General features: G+C 38.8%; 1 protein-coding gene across 24 annotated transcripts in view; it reads right to left on the reverse strand.

Annotated features, from left to right (window-relative positions):
- SOX6 (SRY-box transcription factor 6) overlaps nucleotides 1-18,018 on the reverse strand; it is a 613,575-nt gene that overhangs the window by 446,293 nt on the left and 149,264 nt on the right. For 5 of the 24 annotated variants that reach the window (XM_084855025.1, XM_084855019.1, XM_084855023.1 and 2 more), the window contains exon 1: nucleotides 7,400-7,571. The exons of 15 other annotated variants lie outside the window; for them this stretch is intronic. Coding sequence is in view for 4 of the 9 variants with exons in the window: in XM_084854998.1 (XP_084711124.1) it covers nucleotides 7,078-7,202 (125 nt within the window). In the remaining 5 variants the exon portion in view is untranslated. 4 more of the 24 variants (XM_084855002.1, XM_084854999.1, XM_084855001.1 and 1 more) reach the window with 2 other exon arrangements.

The raw sequence follows: 18,018 nt of genomic DNA on the forward strand, positions 1-18,018 counted from the left end.
GCTTTCATACTAACCCTAGTTCTCTATTAGTTCTGAATTTGGGGAACTGTGTTTTGTTCTAACTGTGATTAATTAACAAACCAGGTTCATTTTAACAAACCACAATTAGAACAAGCCAAAGTTCCCCAAGCTGAGATATAGGCCTAGTTTGCATGTAACGAGAAGTCACGATGGGTAAATTTCCCTGTGGGAAATTTCTCATCGCAGCAGCAACCACCATTCTGAATATTCAAGCCATGGTGGTGCCCTAGCTTGTCACTAGGTGCGAACCCAGTTAGGGTGGGTTGTTGAGGTGATTGACAAGCTACCTGTAACCCAAAAACAGCCCATGGGTTCTGGGTGGCTTGTCAACCACCCCAACAACCCAGCCTTGCTAGGTTTGCACATAATGACAAGCTATCGCATACCCCTACCACAGCTTGAAAATTGAAAATGGCGGCCGCCACCACAACAAGAAGCCCCATGGGGAAATTCACCTGCATTGGCTTCTCATTACGAACCAGATCAGAATGGGAAACTGTTGCTAGTTAAAAAGTTAAAAAGCAGAAGTTTTCAATCCCCTCCCCTTGTACACAAAGAATAAGCGGAGAGGGAGAAGTGCATGAACCTCTGCAGAGCATATTTTCATAACAAGAAACCATGATTTGCTATTACGCCTGCAATTGGGCCATTGAAGAGAGCATACAATATACATATATGCATTTATTTTGAATTTTATTTATTATACAAACTATGAAATATTAAAATCACTGTAAGCAAAAGCACAAAATTGTCACAATAAATTATCTTATCAACAATCAAATCATAACATTGATTGATGACTGCAATAAAAAAAATGTGTGGCACCTAGGTTGATGAATGCAGCTTGTTTTTCCAATATTCAATTAATGCTGGTGAGTTTTGAACAAAGTTATTATATTTTATCTTTTCTGTCTTATATGAATGTCATTTACAAGTCATTTACTTTGACACTGAAGCACACTCATGAAGCTTGTTTTCCCATTCAGACAACTGAGGGATTGTTGGCATCGTACAATATCTTGCATAACATATCCCTGCTGCTACAGTCATGTATGATGTTATCTCACAATAAAGTACCAATACACTTCTGCATACTTCGACAGAAAAATAATAGAATCATAGGAACATTACAATTGTTGTTGTTGTTGTTGTTATTATACACTTCTAGCAGACAGGACTGTACAAACCTGTCATGATATTAAGGGTGCAATCCTATGCATGTTTAGACAGAAAAAACCCTACAATTCCAAGCATTCCCCAGCCAGCATGCTGGAAGTTGTGGGCTTCTTTCTGTCTCAACATGCACTGAATATACCATCTACTCATAATTTTGAAGCAGCTGTCTCTAATTTTTATAAATAAGGAGAAATAGTCACCACAGAACCAAATAAATTCCCACCTGTCAAAGGTAATACCTTGGCATACCTTGATCTTGACCCCATTTTAAAATGCCAGGCATTTTTTACTCCTCTCTATAGATTTGTGATAGAACGTGTTTATGTCTAGAAATAGTGCATAACAATAGCCAAATTCAGGGTCATTACCGCCTCTCCACATGGGGCTGTCTTGTAAGAACACTGCATTAGGGAACACTGCATTAGAGAACATTGTCCCAAATATTATTTAAAATGGCCAGTAAACAAGGTTTTCTGCTAGTGATTACTATTTTTATTTCATTTTTACACATTTCTTATCATGCATCTTTATTAGAACTGTGGTTCATTCGCACTAGAATGTTTATAGTTTTGTGTTGGATTCATTTTTGGAAGAATATGCCTGTTACTTTTTACTTCACTTTTCCTAAGAGATGAAAGTAGTGATTGGTCCATTAACCTTGTACTAATAAACTGAAATTTATAATGGAAGTTAAATGGATTACTGATTCTTGCTAGCAAACTAGCCTAGATTTATTAGTACAGGATCCAATTATAGAATAAAATTAAAAGCCCAACAGTTATATCAAAGTTTTAGTTGATTACTGACCATATTAACATTCCACAAACACCTAGTAATATTCCTTCTAAATCAGGGTAGACAAAAACTGGTTTTCATTTTTATTTTTATTTTTAAAAATCAGCAATATTCAATATCCCCTAAAATTACCTAATTTAAAATGTCTAGCTAAATAGCAAACATATTAACAAATAGGGTTGGATCCAGACGTAGTCATTCTTAGAGTAGATCCACTGAAATCAGTTAGATTTACTTTAGTAATGATTCACTTATGTCCAATTGATTTCTTCTCCAAGCATTACTAAGTATGGACCCAACCCAATATCTCTTAAAGCCGAATCTACACCTATCCAACACGTTGAGTTACAGCAGGGGTGGGCAAATTCTGTGAGCCATGGAGCCAATTTCTCCCACCCCAGAAACTGCCAGGGGGCACATCCCCCCTTGTTGTCACCTCAATTGCCACTGCACCACTGATTTTGCTGCCAAAATTTGGCAGTGCGGCAGCAAAAAAAAAAAAATTAAAACAAGGCACATGGGGATTTTCTAGCACATTTTTACATAAAACTGTACTTGGGATTACTTAGTACAGATTAGTTACACCTTGAGTATTCACAGATCTAGAGCATGGGTACTTGATTTGTAAATTTAAAATATGTCAGCAGACCATCAACACTATCCCCTTGAATTTAACACTGAATCAAAATAAGAACTCCCATAAAATTGGTGTTACATGACAGAAAGTTGTGCTGCTGTATTCTGAACCAGCTGAGGCTTCCGGACAATCTTCAAGGGCAATCCCATGGACAGCTAACCTGAGAAGTTACCACAGCAAAAGCATGCAAGCCAATGCATAGGTCCCTTTTCACAATAGAGGGGCATGGCTGACATACTAGCCAAAGCTAATTAAGGGCACATCTGTCCACTTAGTGGAGTGTCTAACTGTGGAGTTTGCAGAAGTGTAACTGCCTGCTAACTCTGATTCTAACATCTGAAGTAACAGTCACAACTTCTACCCATGGAAAGGTTCATTACTACTAGGTGACACAGTGACACAGACTCTAAATTCAGGGAAGAGGATATAGGAGTAAGTTGAAGTCTCCTGCATGCTCTTATGCTGCCTGTAGAATGTGCTATGTGATAAAAGGGTATACGCCACCCATGTGACAAATCCTCCCTTTTTGTGGACCTGCTATGTGACCTTTTCTTCTTCATGACTCCTTTCCAGCCATGGATATCCATAGCAATTTTCCCCATGGGGAGGGGCAAAGTATATGCATACACAACTAACAGGGTTTGTTTGTTTGTTTTAAGTAAAGTGTTGTACTGCATAGTGGTATGTGAGTGTAATTCACATGCATAGCACATGCCATTTACAACACAATTTTCCTTGTGTGCGTGCATATGCTTTGCTGCTTAGTTTCACATGCCATGAGATTTAGAAGCCTACACAGAGTGGTAGAAATTCCTGGGAACTTGACAGCCCTTGTGCAGAAGAGTGCAATTCAAGTTTTACACAAAGAGTATAATGAACTCCAAAAAAAGCTTTATTTCGAGCAAGGGATATAAAAACACACACATTAATACCCGGGGCAGGGGGATGATAGATGCAGAAACACAGTACAGCAGTCCATGTTAAGAATGTCATACTGGATACTTTCTAGCTTCATCACTAACTTTGACATATTATCGGTTTTTAATTGTGTTTTAATGTATTTGCTTATCATTGCTTTTCAATCAAGTTTTATTGGTTTCATTAGTGATTGTAAGCCACCTTGAGTGCCATTTTCAGTAGAAAGGTGGGATACGAATCAAATTGTTGTTGCTGTTAACATCAATAGACAATTTCACATGACTTGTCAGGAAAAGACTCCCCATATTCTAGACTGATTTCTTTCAACTTGGAAACATTGGTAAAAACTCTGTGGAGAGTAACAGTGGAGTCTGCAGCCAGGGACAGAGTGTCCTTGGCAGGGAGAGAAGACATGGGTATGCTTGATCGGGGATTAGGGATCTAGAGGAGCCTGAACTACTCACTTTACTTTTCACATTATCACTTTTTACATCAGTTAACATAAAATCTGTTGCATGACTTGAATTTTGAACTGCACAAATGTTCTTTTGGAACAACATTTCCATCCCTAGAACTGTACATTTCATGTCTGGTTGCACATTTTTTTAAAAGCCCTGGTAACTGGCATCTGAGAACAGAGCTACCATTGTCTGGTAGATCTGGAAACTGAGCAGTGACAAAGCCTGAGCGCCAAGTCTACTGAGATGGTTGGGCCTAACTACTGAAAAAGTTGAATACCAGGTATACCCTTCTACTGTTTTTCAATGGACAGACCTGGTATGTGGACAATGTCTTCCAACCCATGCCTGAAACCCTGCAGTTCTTTCAGTGGCTCCTTTCACTGCCTCTAGCCCTTAATTAATTGCGCTGCTGCTACAATAAATTTCAGAGCTCCTACATTTCCCTAAATATTTTCCCCCTACACTTCCCTACAAATTTCCAGCACACTAGGAGACGTGATAACAACACTCAGTTTTACTGCAGAGTTATCATGCACTGATCTAACTCTCCCCACCCCCAGCAAATATGTATAAGAGCACTGGGCTACTTTTCAGGGCTGGCATAACACATGCTCTCTCAGCCACAGCCCTGCCGCCACAATATTGATATATAATGGCAACATTTATTTGCATGTATTGGCAGGATAATTTTAAAACGTTTACAAACTCAGAAAAAACTCACATTTTTTTAAAATAAGACATGAGCTAGAAAGATTACAAACTCCTGTCTTTGCTGCTTTTTGGTTTAGGGTAGACACATTACTGCTCAGCCACAGCTGCATTAAGATCCTAGATTTCTGTGTTTTTTTAAAAAAAATCAGGCAACAATCACTTCTCTACCACGGAATTCCAACGATGACTTCAAAATGAACCAGGAAGTCCCTTCTCTGGAAAGTGGGTGTGTCAGTCATTGCTATGACCTCATTCATTGTATAAACTCATTGCAAGACCGGAGCAGGCTAGTTTTTGGCAAAACAAATGGGTAGAATTGCACCTGCACATTTAGCTTAATAGCTTGGGTTCTACAAAGGCTAGAGAACTGCTTTTCTCCACCATTAAAGCTGCAAATCCAGGAATTATAGGCCATCCTTGACTCTTCTGTGGGCCACCATGTCTGATACAGGATCACATGGAGAAATGTCAATGTGAATTGTGCTGCATAAAGATTCGGCCAGCAGTGCCCACTTTATGCTTTCTGCAGTTGTGACAATTCTTTCATTCATCAGTCACAGAATTATGTGCTGGCAATATTTGATAGCGCTATACAATTTGGGGGGGCAAAAACATTTTTGATAGATTAACATGGTGCCACTGATTATAATTCAGCAGCAGATTTTTCACTTCAAAACAAATATTTTTAAGGCAAGTACTTTTGAAAACTGTGGGTGGCAGATGCTATCTTAGAAGAGGCCGCCTTCTTTGTCCTCTGTCACACAGAAGGGAACTAATTCTAAGGCTGTTCCTGCAGCAACCGGGGCCACCCCTACCATTAGGCAGAGTGAGGCATTCACCTCAGGCAGCAGGGTGGTGTGGAGGAGGCAGCAGTAGCAGCCCCCTGGCTGTTGGAGGACTGAACTATGTGTTCCAGACAGCCCGCTCTGCCCTCCCAAGCTAGCTGCTGTTCTCAGCTACTGTCCCATCACCAGGCCACTGTCCCATCACCAGTGACAAAGAAAGATTCACCTGTCCGTCCAGTTGACTTCTGCAGGTGGAATGGAGGAAGCGCCATATTGTCCTTTACCTCAGGCAGCAAATGACTTGGGATGGCCCTGCAACATGCACTTATAACCATCCAAAATGTATCATTAACATTAAGACTTCTTTCACCAAGTGACAGGCCTAATATAAAACAACTAGACATTGTGCTGTTTCAGATGCATTCATGCAGTTTACAGCATTATACTTCTATATTCATTTTATGAAAACACATTTGGAGGGAAGGAAGAAAAAAATGTGACCAGGTGCATTTCTCTGTAATGTTGGAATGGTCAGGCAGGAGTATTTCCTGCAAAGCTGCAGGGCCTCCCCCACAGTTTAAATATCTCCCATTCAGGTCTAGGTATGTTGGTATTAAAAAGATATGCATGTGTGGCTATTCTCTGTCTGCTTCCTTAAATTCATCTTCACCGTGCAAAAAGGAAATGTTTAACATCAGACAGAGCCCTCATATAGCCCAAAGATAATACACTGACTGTTGCATACAATGATCCTCACACTGAAATGGTGCTCTGGTAGAGCAAGTTGGATAAACTGACATAGGGCCTTTCACTCATGCTGCTCGCTCCCCAAGGATCAGGCTGTTTGCTTAGAAGGTAAATTAATTTGTTTGTGTCTAATGACTGACTGGAAGAGCACACAAAATGCAGCAGCTGATAACTGGAAGATGGGGTGTCTGACAATCATTCTGTGAAGAAGTTTTCCAAAAAAAAAAAAAAAGTGCTGGCTAATCATTATTCTTTTCAAAGGACATAAAGCTTTGGTTTGCTGAGTTGTTTTCCAATAAACATGCAATAGCCTATCTCTTCATCACTCTCCTGTTGCTTTCTTCTTCTAATACTCATACTTTGAAACACATTTTCATGAAAATGATAAAGGCATTGGTAGATATATCCTCTTGACACATCCTCCATGACACCATTGTTTCATATAACTGTATATTCATGTAGAAACACTTTTAAAAAAAAATTCAGTTCTTCAGAGCTTTTGCACTACAGGTGAAATCATATAATTTCTGAAGCTGTACCATGATGGCTTATTATGTTTAACACCACATTAAAGCTTGTTTTGGTTTTCCTAATCCCTCCTTGTTGTTAACCACAACCCAATCCAGGCTTTCAAAGGTATTTTACAATCTAGCAACATAAAGCAAAGTTATTGCCAAAGCAGCTTTTAAATGTATTTTGTTTACTTATTGGAGAAGATGGATTATGACATGTTTAACACTCTTATCTAGTTTGTAAAAATGCATGTAAAAATAGCTATTTCTTTAAGGAAAACATTTAATCTGTCTAAGAAGATGTCTGTGCTTACCTGACTCTGCCATTCCACACCGACAGGCTGAACAGTATTATCAGCTCTTTGGGTACTACTTCTTGCTTACTGAATGGATATTTTTCACTTGCTGGATTAATAATCAACTTTCTAGATCGGTTCATTTGCAATTCTCTTCTGGTTAACCCTTTGTATTACTTTGCGGTTAACCCTGAAGAGCATGTGCACTTTTCCAACCAGGTTTTAAGAAAAACTAATAAAAGAACAAAACCAAAACAAACCAGACTGTTATAAGGTTTGGTTTAAAATGTTAAAATTACAGACTGCCTACCAAGCCATATATAATGAAGAAACTACTTACAGATTAAGCCAACCCTTAAGGCATGAAGGTTTTTCAGGTTCTTGATATCTAGTCACATGAGTAGCCAACACAAATCGACATCCCCACCATTATTCTACCCAGCTGCTGGCAAATCTATTCGTTCTTGCCCCCACAAGCCAGTACACTAAGAATCAATAGTACTCTCAAGTGCAGAGTAAATGAGACTGACTGCACAAGTTAGCTGCAAAATTATCAGTTATCAGTTTATGCAAGGCTGTCCATCTGTGTTGTCAGAGAGAGACAGAGAGAGAGAGAGAGAGAAGTAAGAGTGGCCAGGAGCAAGGAGAAGATAAGAGGCACCCTGAATCGCTTTTTTACAGTTCAAGTGAGGCCAAGATTATTGAAAGGGGAAAACCTAGCAATTATTAAGGATTCCCCACCCCCATGACAATAAACAGCCAATACTGGAAAAGTAATTTCCTCATAATTACAATGTATCACTGTGAATTGTTATTATGGATAATAAACGTAAGTAAAACTTGAAAATAGGTATGAGCATTGTTTCCTGATTGGCGGTGTCATAGGGGGGAAATGTTGGTATCATAATGGAGATGGGATGGATTTTGCTTTGGTTTGGATAAAGAGGAAGGAAATAAACTAGGATGCTCTGAATAACTGAGGTGTCATGTAACCGAAAAGGGAATAAAGGAATGAGCAACCTTTCTATCTTGCCCATTCTTTTTAAAAGCAATGAGTTAGTTTTAGGGAGCCCTGGGCAAAATCCAGGAGATTGCAGCTTTTCATTTTAACAAAAATGATTTCCCTGCAAAAAGCACGATGGAGCTGTTTTATTAAACAGCCCTGAAGTACCTTTATGATCCCCACAGACAAAGGGCAGAACCTCTTCAAGATCAGGCCTAGCACAAAGAGGCTTGACCTCCCTTTTGTACAAAATAAGTAGCAAATGTGTATTTTATTTTTACATGGGAGTAATGGTTTTGTAGCAGTGGCTCTTGAAAGCATTTATTGTAAACTTTCCGAAAGATGTGCTGTGCACAATAAAATGCTGTAAAGTATGGAAGCAAATTTTCTTCATATTTATAGTGAATATTATTCTTAGCGTGTCTGAGGGAAAACCTTTTTAAAAAGCCAATAATGTGAGAAAGCACAGCAGCTAAATTTATTGTTAAGTATCGCATCACTGATACTCCTGGGGGGGTTTCTTCATGGGAAGAAAGCTTAAATAATGTTTTCTAACACATTGGAGTGCTTTCCAGATCCGTGATGGCCTACACAGGCAGTACGGTACAAAAGCACACAGGAACTCGTAGGTTAGTAAACAAGCTTTTTATTTATTTTTTCCAGAGGGTGGCCACAAATAAATCCAACTTTAATAAAGCTGAACTATAGTTATCTTTTGTTCTCTGCAAGGTACATTATCTCTCTTTCCTGTTTCACCTGACTAATCTGGAGGTATTTGTTCCATCACCTGACTTAGTGGTTGGCTAGAAATAATAAAACAAAACAATCTGCTATTGTTACATGAGACAACAACCTTTCATGTCCTTGAGCTCACCATGACCTTTCACCCTGTCTATCCCCCAATGGTCTCTCCTAACAACTAAAACTACACTCAGGCTGAATTCCAGATTGTCATATAAAGAGCCCTGTCCTTTCGAAACAAAACCAATTTTTACACCAAGGTGGGGGAGAAACACAAGTCCATTGTTCCCTCACAGATGGAAGTTAGAGTTACTAAGGCAACAGCTCTAATCCTCCTTTTAACCACCTTTTTCACATCATTGGCCTATCAAGTATGCTACCTTTTAACTCATAAGCTCAAAAGCTGGTAGTCTAACTGGCTGCTCTAATTAGCTACGATTTTCACAGTACAGACAACATGATGAGCTAATCGAAATTTGCAAAATAATGACGTACCTCCAGCAAATATTCCTCCTCCTGAGGCCCAGTCTTAGAATAACAATAATGAGACCATTATTAAAGGAGGGCATTAAAATGCTGCACTGCTGCTAAACAGAGAACTTAATTGTTCTGGTCTTGTCCATTGAATCAACAACCTATTGTTGCGAACTTGAAAAATAAAGGACTAGAGAATGGGTGCCATAATGATTGGTCTGTGCTGCCATACCAGCACTCTGCAGAATTGTTTTTCCTTTTGAAACTCTTGATGGACTAGTAGTTTTGTTTAAAAGTAATATAAAAGGCAATTGTTTGGATAAAAAGTCCTATTTATTGAAATCCTTAGAAGCAGTTGCAAGGATTTGTTCGTGACCCCCTGAGATTTAAAAAAAAAAAAAATGCAGAGACACAGGAATACTACTATCTGAAGAGGTCTATTACTACCGCCTACAGTTACACTAGCTATCACTACTTGTCTGGCTGCTATAAGGAAGGAGAATACTTTCTTGGCAGGCCCTTGGATCAACAAAATGTCAACCTTTATAGACCTGGCTAGGGACACTCAAACTAATTATGAAATTGGGAAATTATAAAACACTATTTACTCAAAGCAGGACCATGAATAATCAAGTAATTACTTTAAACTAAGTATTCTTATAGCAACCAATGGATTGCATCAATGTTAAACCTACTTAGAATAGACCCACTGAAATGAATGGGACTTCAGTTGGTGACTTAAGTCCCATTTGTTTCAGTGGGTCTACTTTAAGTAGATTAACATTGCATACAGCCCAATGAATATATTCAACCAACATTTTTGGTAAACTCACTTCTAAAAGAATGTAAAGTGCAGCTCAGCTTTCTCCAGGGTAAGTGCCATTAGAATTCATGGAAAATTTGAAAATGCTTGAACCTTTCCTTTTCAAAGCAGCTGTGTATCAGTTACATAGCCAGTGGCTGGTAATTTTTATTTCAGTTTCAATTGTATAATCCATTAACAGATGCAAAAAGACAATGATTCCCTACCACCCCCAATGTCAAAGACGCAAAGATGAGCATGGTATCAATGTTTTGCTGTGCATAACTTCTCATCCACCCCTTCTTTTCTACAATGGAGTTTGCCAGCTAGTAAGAACATAAACTGTTCAGTTACACTATCACCCTAAGGTATAATGAGCATTTTCCCCCCACGTCACAGGTACCCACTTATGAGATCTGTTTGGGAGAGAAGAACAGCCAGTTGATAGCTCTTTGCTCCTCCCACCACAAGGCTGGCCAGCCAACCATGCAGTGAGCACCCGCCTGACTCGTGCCTTCTCCCCTAAGGGCTGGGCAAAACTGCAGCCACCAACCCATGGAAAGCAAGGGCAGAAATGGTATTATTCTGAAAGGAAAGGGACCCTGCACCCATGGGGAATCTGTGAGCACTGCCCTATGACAATGGCAGATTTTATTCAGAAAACAAACTGTCTTGGGAGAGTTTACAGTAGAAGTATCTGCCTGAAACGACCAGGTAGGGGAGTATATGAAACATACCAATCTTTAGAAGTGGAGAGAAGTAAAGACATGTACAACGAGAGGCAAAATAAGATAAAGCTACTTCGAGGAGGCAACAGAAATTGAGGACAGTTAGATGTGGGGGATACCTGAATATGAAAGCTAGGGGTATATCAAGATAGAAAACATCAATTTAAAGGATTTGGGAAGAATGAAGGTGATATTTGTAAGGCAACAAAAATATTTTGTAATGGAACAGAAAAAAAAATCCTCATGGCTGAATTACAGGATCTCTCTGGAATTAATACTGCTACTTCCTGCCTCTTTTAAATATGGCCATGTATTCACATATATACAGAAATATTCAAAGGACTGGAGGTCCAAAGTCAAATCATACAATAGGATACATACCTGAGGTCATTTGCATTTTGGAACTACCTTTAAATAAGCTCTGACCTCTAAAACTTCTCACAGGAGGTTTAGTTTTGATCTACTATATGTGGTTGCTTCTGTTTTTATCCAGCTACTGTTGCAAGAGTTTAAAATGCTGGTGTTAATGTGACATTGTCAGACAGCTTCAGCTACTGGGTGGTATAGAAATGTAATAAATAGATAGAATCATAATAAAGCAATAGATGTTTCAGTACTGCAAAAGTTGCTTGATGCTGGAATCATGTTTTCTTTAAAGCTGGGCGCTTTTCCTTTGTAAATTGAAAAAGAAAAAACATCATATCAGAAAGTATTAAACTGTAAACAAGACCTCTTGATTTATGCAATACTTGCTTTGCTTCATTTATCTTCATCTTGTTAGGCTATGTTAATTAATCTCAGCACTGCACATTTTCTCTTTTCATTACATCAAATATTAGGGGCTGGATGTGGGAAGAAGCTCTCACTAGAGGGATTTTAAAACACTACCTTGAGGAAGAGTTTCTACATATGGCTCAGGCAAGATAAACTAGATTAGATATATTAAGTATACAAGATGTATTAAATGGACTCTTCATTGGCTTTAAAATAATTATGTTCTTAGAATCCCAAAAATATCTCAGACTCTTAAAGTATATCAAATATTTTTGTTTTAAAAAATACTTAAAAGTTGCCTGGGCCATTCATGAAAAAAGACAGAAAAAGTAAATCGACATTGCAAATCTGTAGATAGTTTAAGCCAGCATTTATACGACTATTTAGATTACTTCAAATTCTGTCATTCTGATACACCCCATTGGCTACACTGGAAACAGCATAGCCAATGGGGAACAACTGTTAACGTAAATTATGTTGCACTAGCATAAACTACTCCAATGCAACACCAATAGCGTTAGGTGGTGCATCAATTTCCAAAGGAAATAGGCATGCCAGCTAACACTACTGGCATTGTGCTAGAGTGGTTGACACTAATGCAACATAATTGACATTAGCAGTTGTGCCCTGTTGGATACTGCCCACAGAACCATAGAAGCTGCCTTATATTGTCGTCAGACCCATCTAACTTAGTACTGTCTGCTCAAATCGGCAGCAGCTCTCCAGGGTTTCAGACAGGAGTCTTTCTGATGAGCATGAGTTGTTACACAGTTTACCTATGAATTTCTCTATATAATTACCTGGATGACTTGAATAATTTCACACAATATTGAGCTGTTTTAATACAGTAAAAAGGGGGCACTGTGTTAAACTGTTCTGCAAGTTTTCCTCTCTTAACTTACAACAGTACAGCTTCTGGAGCTATGTAAGTGGACAAAACAGTAAAGCCTTTTTTTAATCTTACCCTGATCAACCAAGCCTCTCTCCCAACCACAGCTTTGTGTGTGATATCTTTCTGCTAGTGTTTCTTATTTAATTAAAACAGACACTGACAGAAGGACATGGATTAGGACTGTAATGATGCATTTACTTAGATTAATCGGAGTCTCCTTTTGGAGTAATGGCTTAAACAAAGAACAAAAGGAAATTGTTATGAAACAGCCTTTTATCCCAAGCAAAGGTCATATTATGAGGTTTTTAATTTTGTCAGCCTCTGTTACACTGGGCCTTGCTACTGGAACATGAGAAGTGCCCTTTTTTCTCTCCCAAAGCCCGCTATTATAATATAGCCATTAAAGCTGCAAATTAAAATGTCTGATTTTAAAACAGGTTGCTTAGCTTTCAGAACCCTCTAATTAGCATGTTGTGCATTGTTGTGAAGGAAAGACGACTAAAACACTAATGACCCACTGCCAGGTGACCGCACTGCTGAACAAAGTAATAAAGCCCTTTTTTCAAGTAACACAATGAATTATCCAAGCTGAGATCTCTTCTGTATCACTTTATACATACAGAAACACTCATGGTTAGCCACATATGTGAGTTCTAGAGATATTGCTATGGGTTTTAAGATGGTAGCAGGAAAGAAAAACATAACTCTATGATGATATTAAAGGAAGAACAAAGCTCAGTGAGCCACCAAAGGAGTTAAGAAGCTAATAGTGCAATCCTATACATGTCTAGTCAAAAGTAGGTCTCATTGAGCTAAACAGGGCTTAGGTCTAGGTAAGAGGATATAGGATTTCAGCCTAAGGGTGCTTTCAGATAGTGCTGAACTTTCTATTGATGCTACTGTCACCTACACGTGCATAAGAGTGGCCATACTGCATTAAGAGAGGAACAAGGTAGTGTAGGAACACCTGGGTAGTATTCTATTGTACCCGTGCACTCATGGGACCCACCACTTGTGCAACGGGGCTTTTGCGGTTTTAAACATAACTCAAAATGAATGGCAACGCTCATTTCCAGAATGGGGCAGGTCAGCAGAGGTCACAGAAGCGAGTTCCACTGACCTGTCCCGATCTGGAAACAAGTGTTTATGCTTGTTTCCAGAGTTATTTGTAGAAGTGATGTGTCAAGCAGAATAGAACCAGGAGATGCAGAGTGCCTCGTTGGGTACTGCCCCCTGTACCAATAGTCTTCTGCCCCAATGCAGATGGCAGCTTATCCTCCTGTCAAGGTTCACAACACGTTGCTGTCTGGATTCCCACAACAGTCCAGGCTCCATCTCAGTCCAATGGGGCAGCTGCCATGAAGGTGAAAACTAGCCCCGGAAAAGTAACATTCCTTGGGGTGAATCTCATGCGGCACAGGAGATCTGTGATTGGGGTTTCTTGGCTTTAAAAAAACCCTTTAAAGCAGCTATGGAAGGCTCCAATTTGATTGTAACAGCTGTGCTGAAGAGGGGGCTGGTTTGTCCTACTTCCTGCACAGTTTTCCCTCTATAAATTGTGCTCCTCAAGCCACGCAGCAGAGAAGAGATACAGGCATAATGCTCACACCTGGATTTTTTCCACTATGGAGCCAAAAGCAGCTCTGGGGGCTCAATTTATATCAGTAAAACAGCATGGGGAGTTAAACTCCCCTCCTACATTGCTGCTGGTCTAATCGAAATTGGAGCCCTCCACAGTTGCTTTAATAAAACAACAACATTTGAGAGATTCAGTTCTGGATTTACCACATCAAATACAATTTGGTACTTTGGAAGTTCCCTAACCATGAAAAGAAAGGAAACGGGAATTCTTGTTTTATCACTGAAACCCCACACTTATTGAATTATATCTTAAGTACAGAGCTTCATGTCCAGTCCATAATTTGAATGACAACTCCATTCTCAAACACGTCATCAAAAGTATATATCAACTGTAGATTAGTTTGGCAGTGGCCTTATAAGACTCATTGATCAACAGTAACTCTGCACCCTAGGGGAAAATCCCCATGCCTATTTCAGGTGCACATATTGTATACCTTTTTCTTCAGTGGAAGAATATTAGAGCTGGCCCATCATTAATGGCTCACCTGTCCTGCTCATAATGATAAGCAAATGGTGAGATTCCCTGGCCATGAAAATACAGAGAAATCATTCAGCATGGTTCAAAATAAAGAAAGGGTGTCTCAGTACACAGGGTGCCCTTCTCAAGGGAATGGAAGGAAAAGTTGTATAGGATGTGGCAAAGGGAGGGGCAGAGGGAAGCCCTTTCACTACTTTTACTTTAGGTCTCCAGACAAAAAAAAACACATAAGCAGTGTCCAAAATTGCAACAGGGCCTTAGATTCCAATAGCGCGCAGCAGAAAGTTACTAATTTCCCATCCTACCTAAAACCCCTCTGATGTGAAGAATCTGAGTGGAAGTCCAAAAGAAGTTGTCTTAATTTCCCTCTTTGGCCTTTGGGGGAAAAAAGGCAGGTGTATGCTCAAAGGATATGATTTCTTTGCCTATAATTCTTCATTACTGCCTGAATATTGTTGCAAAAACGACACAGACACCTAACCTACAGCAATACTATTTAATGTGCAGGCATAAATACTGACTGAAGGCAGATACCGCCTCCTCTCCTAGTCCAAAATAAAAATCTAAACTTATGCCCTTAACTACAAAGCTACCTTCTTCCATTCATGGAGAACTGTCGAGGGTACTGGAGCAAGTAAATCTTAGAGTAGGATAAGGATCAGGCAGTAGTCAACAAGCAGGGCAGGAACTATGTGGGGAAAAAAAAAAGCAAAGAAGTCTACTACGCTACAGAAGGCAAACTATCCCTTCAGTTGCTCAGTATATAAGGACTTCCCTGGTATCATAGATTCAGGGGAATTAGTGAGAATCCATTATCAATTTGGGAAGAACACATAGGTAACTCAGTTCAAATGGTGTTGTAGTACATCTGCAGGAATCTGCTATAGAACGATGAAAGTTCAAGAACTACAGCTCCATGATACCTGATGTGTCTGAGACAGGTTCACATATGGGGCATCTCTACACCAGTCTAAAATCCTGCATTTTAAACGGGGCTTTCTGCTTCTGTTTTAAATGCAGGATCACAATGACTCCCGTTTTAACGTGCTTCCTTCTCCCCCACCGCCTTCCCCCTCCTTCTTCCGGTATCTCAGTCTTCCATTATCTTTCATTGATCTTGCTCCTCTTCTTGCCGCTTTTACTCTTTTCATGGAGGGAACTCAAGCGGAACACAACGGGGTAATTTGATAGCTCATTATCTGTGAACTATTTAAAAATGGAACAAAGGGCATTTAGTGCAGGAGACACCTTGAATGATCACAACATCATAGATAAAAGTCGCTGGACACAATCACAGGATAAAAGCTCAGTGTGAAGGAGCCCATGCACTCCCTTGTTTTGATGCTCAACCTGTGATGATTTACAGCTGAATGTGTGAATGAACTCCAGTAAAAAAGAGGCAATTCAAAAGTTCCATCTGTGTTTTCTGTGCTCAGTCATTCATACATGCAAGTCATCTCATCTCTTAATGGTGCAGTTGCAAAATAAGTAAACATTCCTGAGTAAAACTAGCCTATAATTGTCAAAATTGAAATATGCTAAGGAACAGAACTCAAGTTGAAAACATAAAGTCACAAATCAAGTATCAAGGATTTTGTGAGGAATAAAATCTAACATCGGGCCACACAGAGCCCAAATCAGCAAAACATCTACTCATAAACCTTTCATTGAATTTAGTGGTAGGTCAGCAACTAAAGGAATTACAAGAATGGGGCATAAGAGAGATGATTTTAAGGACACTGTGTAATGTGAGTGAATGCATTCTGTGTGTAATTCAATACCACTAGCCTAAGCTAGCATTCAAGAGGCACATTTTGACTTAATAAATGTCAAATGTTGAAATACACACCACAGTCATTTTAGTAAATAAACAGAAAAATGTGGGGCCAATCTCCCACATGCAATATGAACATTGGCTTTAAAGTTAAAATTGTTTAGATAGTAAATTAACTGCATTGCTTAACCTTCACTGGATGAAAAGCCTTCCAGGCAATATCTGTATCCATTCAGTATTAGAACAATGAGCTCCTGCCTGAGCATAGTACTTAGTGTCCTGTGGTTTCTATCGAATATCCATATATTACATTAGTGTACATAGCACAGTAGCAGTAATTTAAGAGTTCAGCATAGCAGCCTGGCAGGATCAGGCTGGCATAACAGTGGTTAGTAGCATGGCACAGCACAAACAGTAGCAAAGCTGTCATGTAGAGTCAAGCATCATGCTGGCATGGATCAGGTTTGGTATATTTCAAAAGTGGGCTTCTGGACTATAGTTCTAGTATCTAAGTTTCCCCTTGGTTTGACTTGCCTGGTGATTATGTCATATATGATGAGTTTTAATTGATCCAGGATTTGTTTTATGACTTGGCTGATTGTTCAAAGTTGTTTTTAGATATATGTTGTCTCTGTGTATACTGTCTATCTCTGTGTTTTTTATTTTATTTATTTGTTTGTTTCATTTCTATACCAATAGCCGAAGCTCTCTTCAGTTCACAAAAATTAACACCAAAAACCACACAGTAAATATAAAATATAAAAGCATTAAAACCACAATACAACAATACAACCAGAATGAAACCAGAATAAAACCTAGCAGCAATGCAGAGATTTAAAATACAGATATAAAACAGCAAAGCTAAAAAACTAGAAAGCTATAAAATGGGCACAAAATGTTGGTCGTAATATATTAATGGAAGAGTGGCAAAGTATGTGGGGAAAAAATCTAAAATTTACTTTATGTACAAATCTTAAAGAGAATTTTTATAAGATGATGTATAGATGGTATATGTCACTGTTGTGTTCACACTGTCTAAAATGTATAAGGGTGTTTCTGGAAAATGTTGGAAATGTGAAGATCAGGATGGAACGTTTTATCATTTATGGTAGACTTGTAAAAAAGCTAAAATATTTTGGAAACGAATACAGTGTTTAGCTTAAAGAATATTAAAGACTACTACAGAATTAAAGCCAGAAACTTTTTTATTGGGTCTAACAGATAAACATGTAAAGGGGGGGGACCCTCTTTCTCTACATGACAACAGCTGCAATGTTATTGTATGAACAAAAGGGGAAGAATGAAACAATAGCAACTGTGAGCGAGTGGATCATGAAAATGATGGAGCTGGCAGAGATGGCAAAACTTACTATTATAATTAAAGAAGGATCAACAACTAAATTTGTTAGATTGGAAACCTTTTATAAAATTTGTACAAAAAATAGAGAAAAATGATATTTATGTATGTGGATTTTGAACTTTGAGATGGTTAGTTCTCCTTTTTGTTGTTGTTGTTGTTAAAAATTAGGAGAGAAATGAGATAACGTCTGTGAACTCAATGTATGAAATACATTGAATAATAATAAACATTTGTTGTGTAAGGGGAGCCAAAGGTAGATACCTTACAATTTTAAGAGATATTTTAGTGTATG

The sequence above is a fragment of the Heloderma suspectum genome, chromosome 1 (assembly GCF_057233095.1).
Source record: "Heloderma suspectum isolate Gila_16-S chromosome 1, 16-S_ref, whole genome shotgun sequence".
In the NCBI taxonomy this organism is placed as follows: domain Eukaryota; kingdom Metazoa; phylum Chordata; class Lepidosauria; order Squamata; family Helodermatidae; genus Heloderma; species Heloderma suspectum.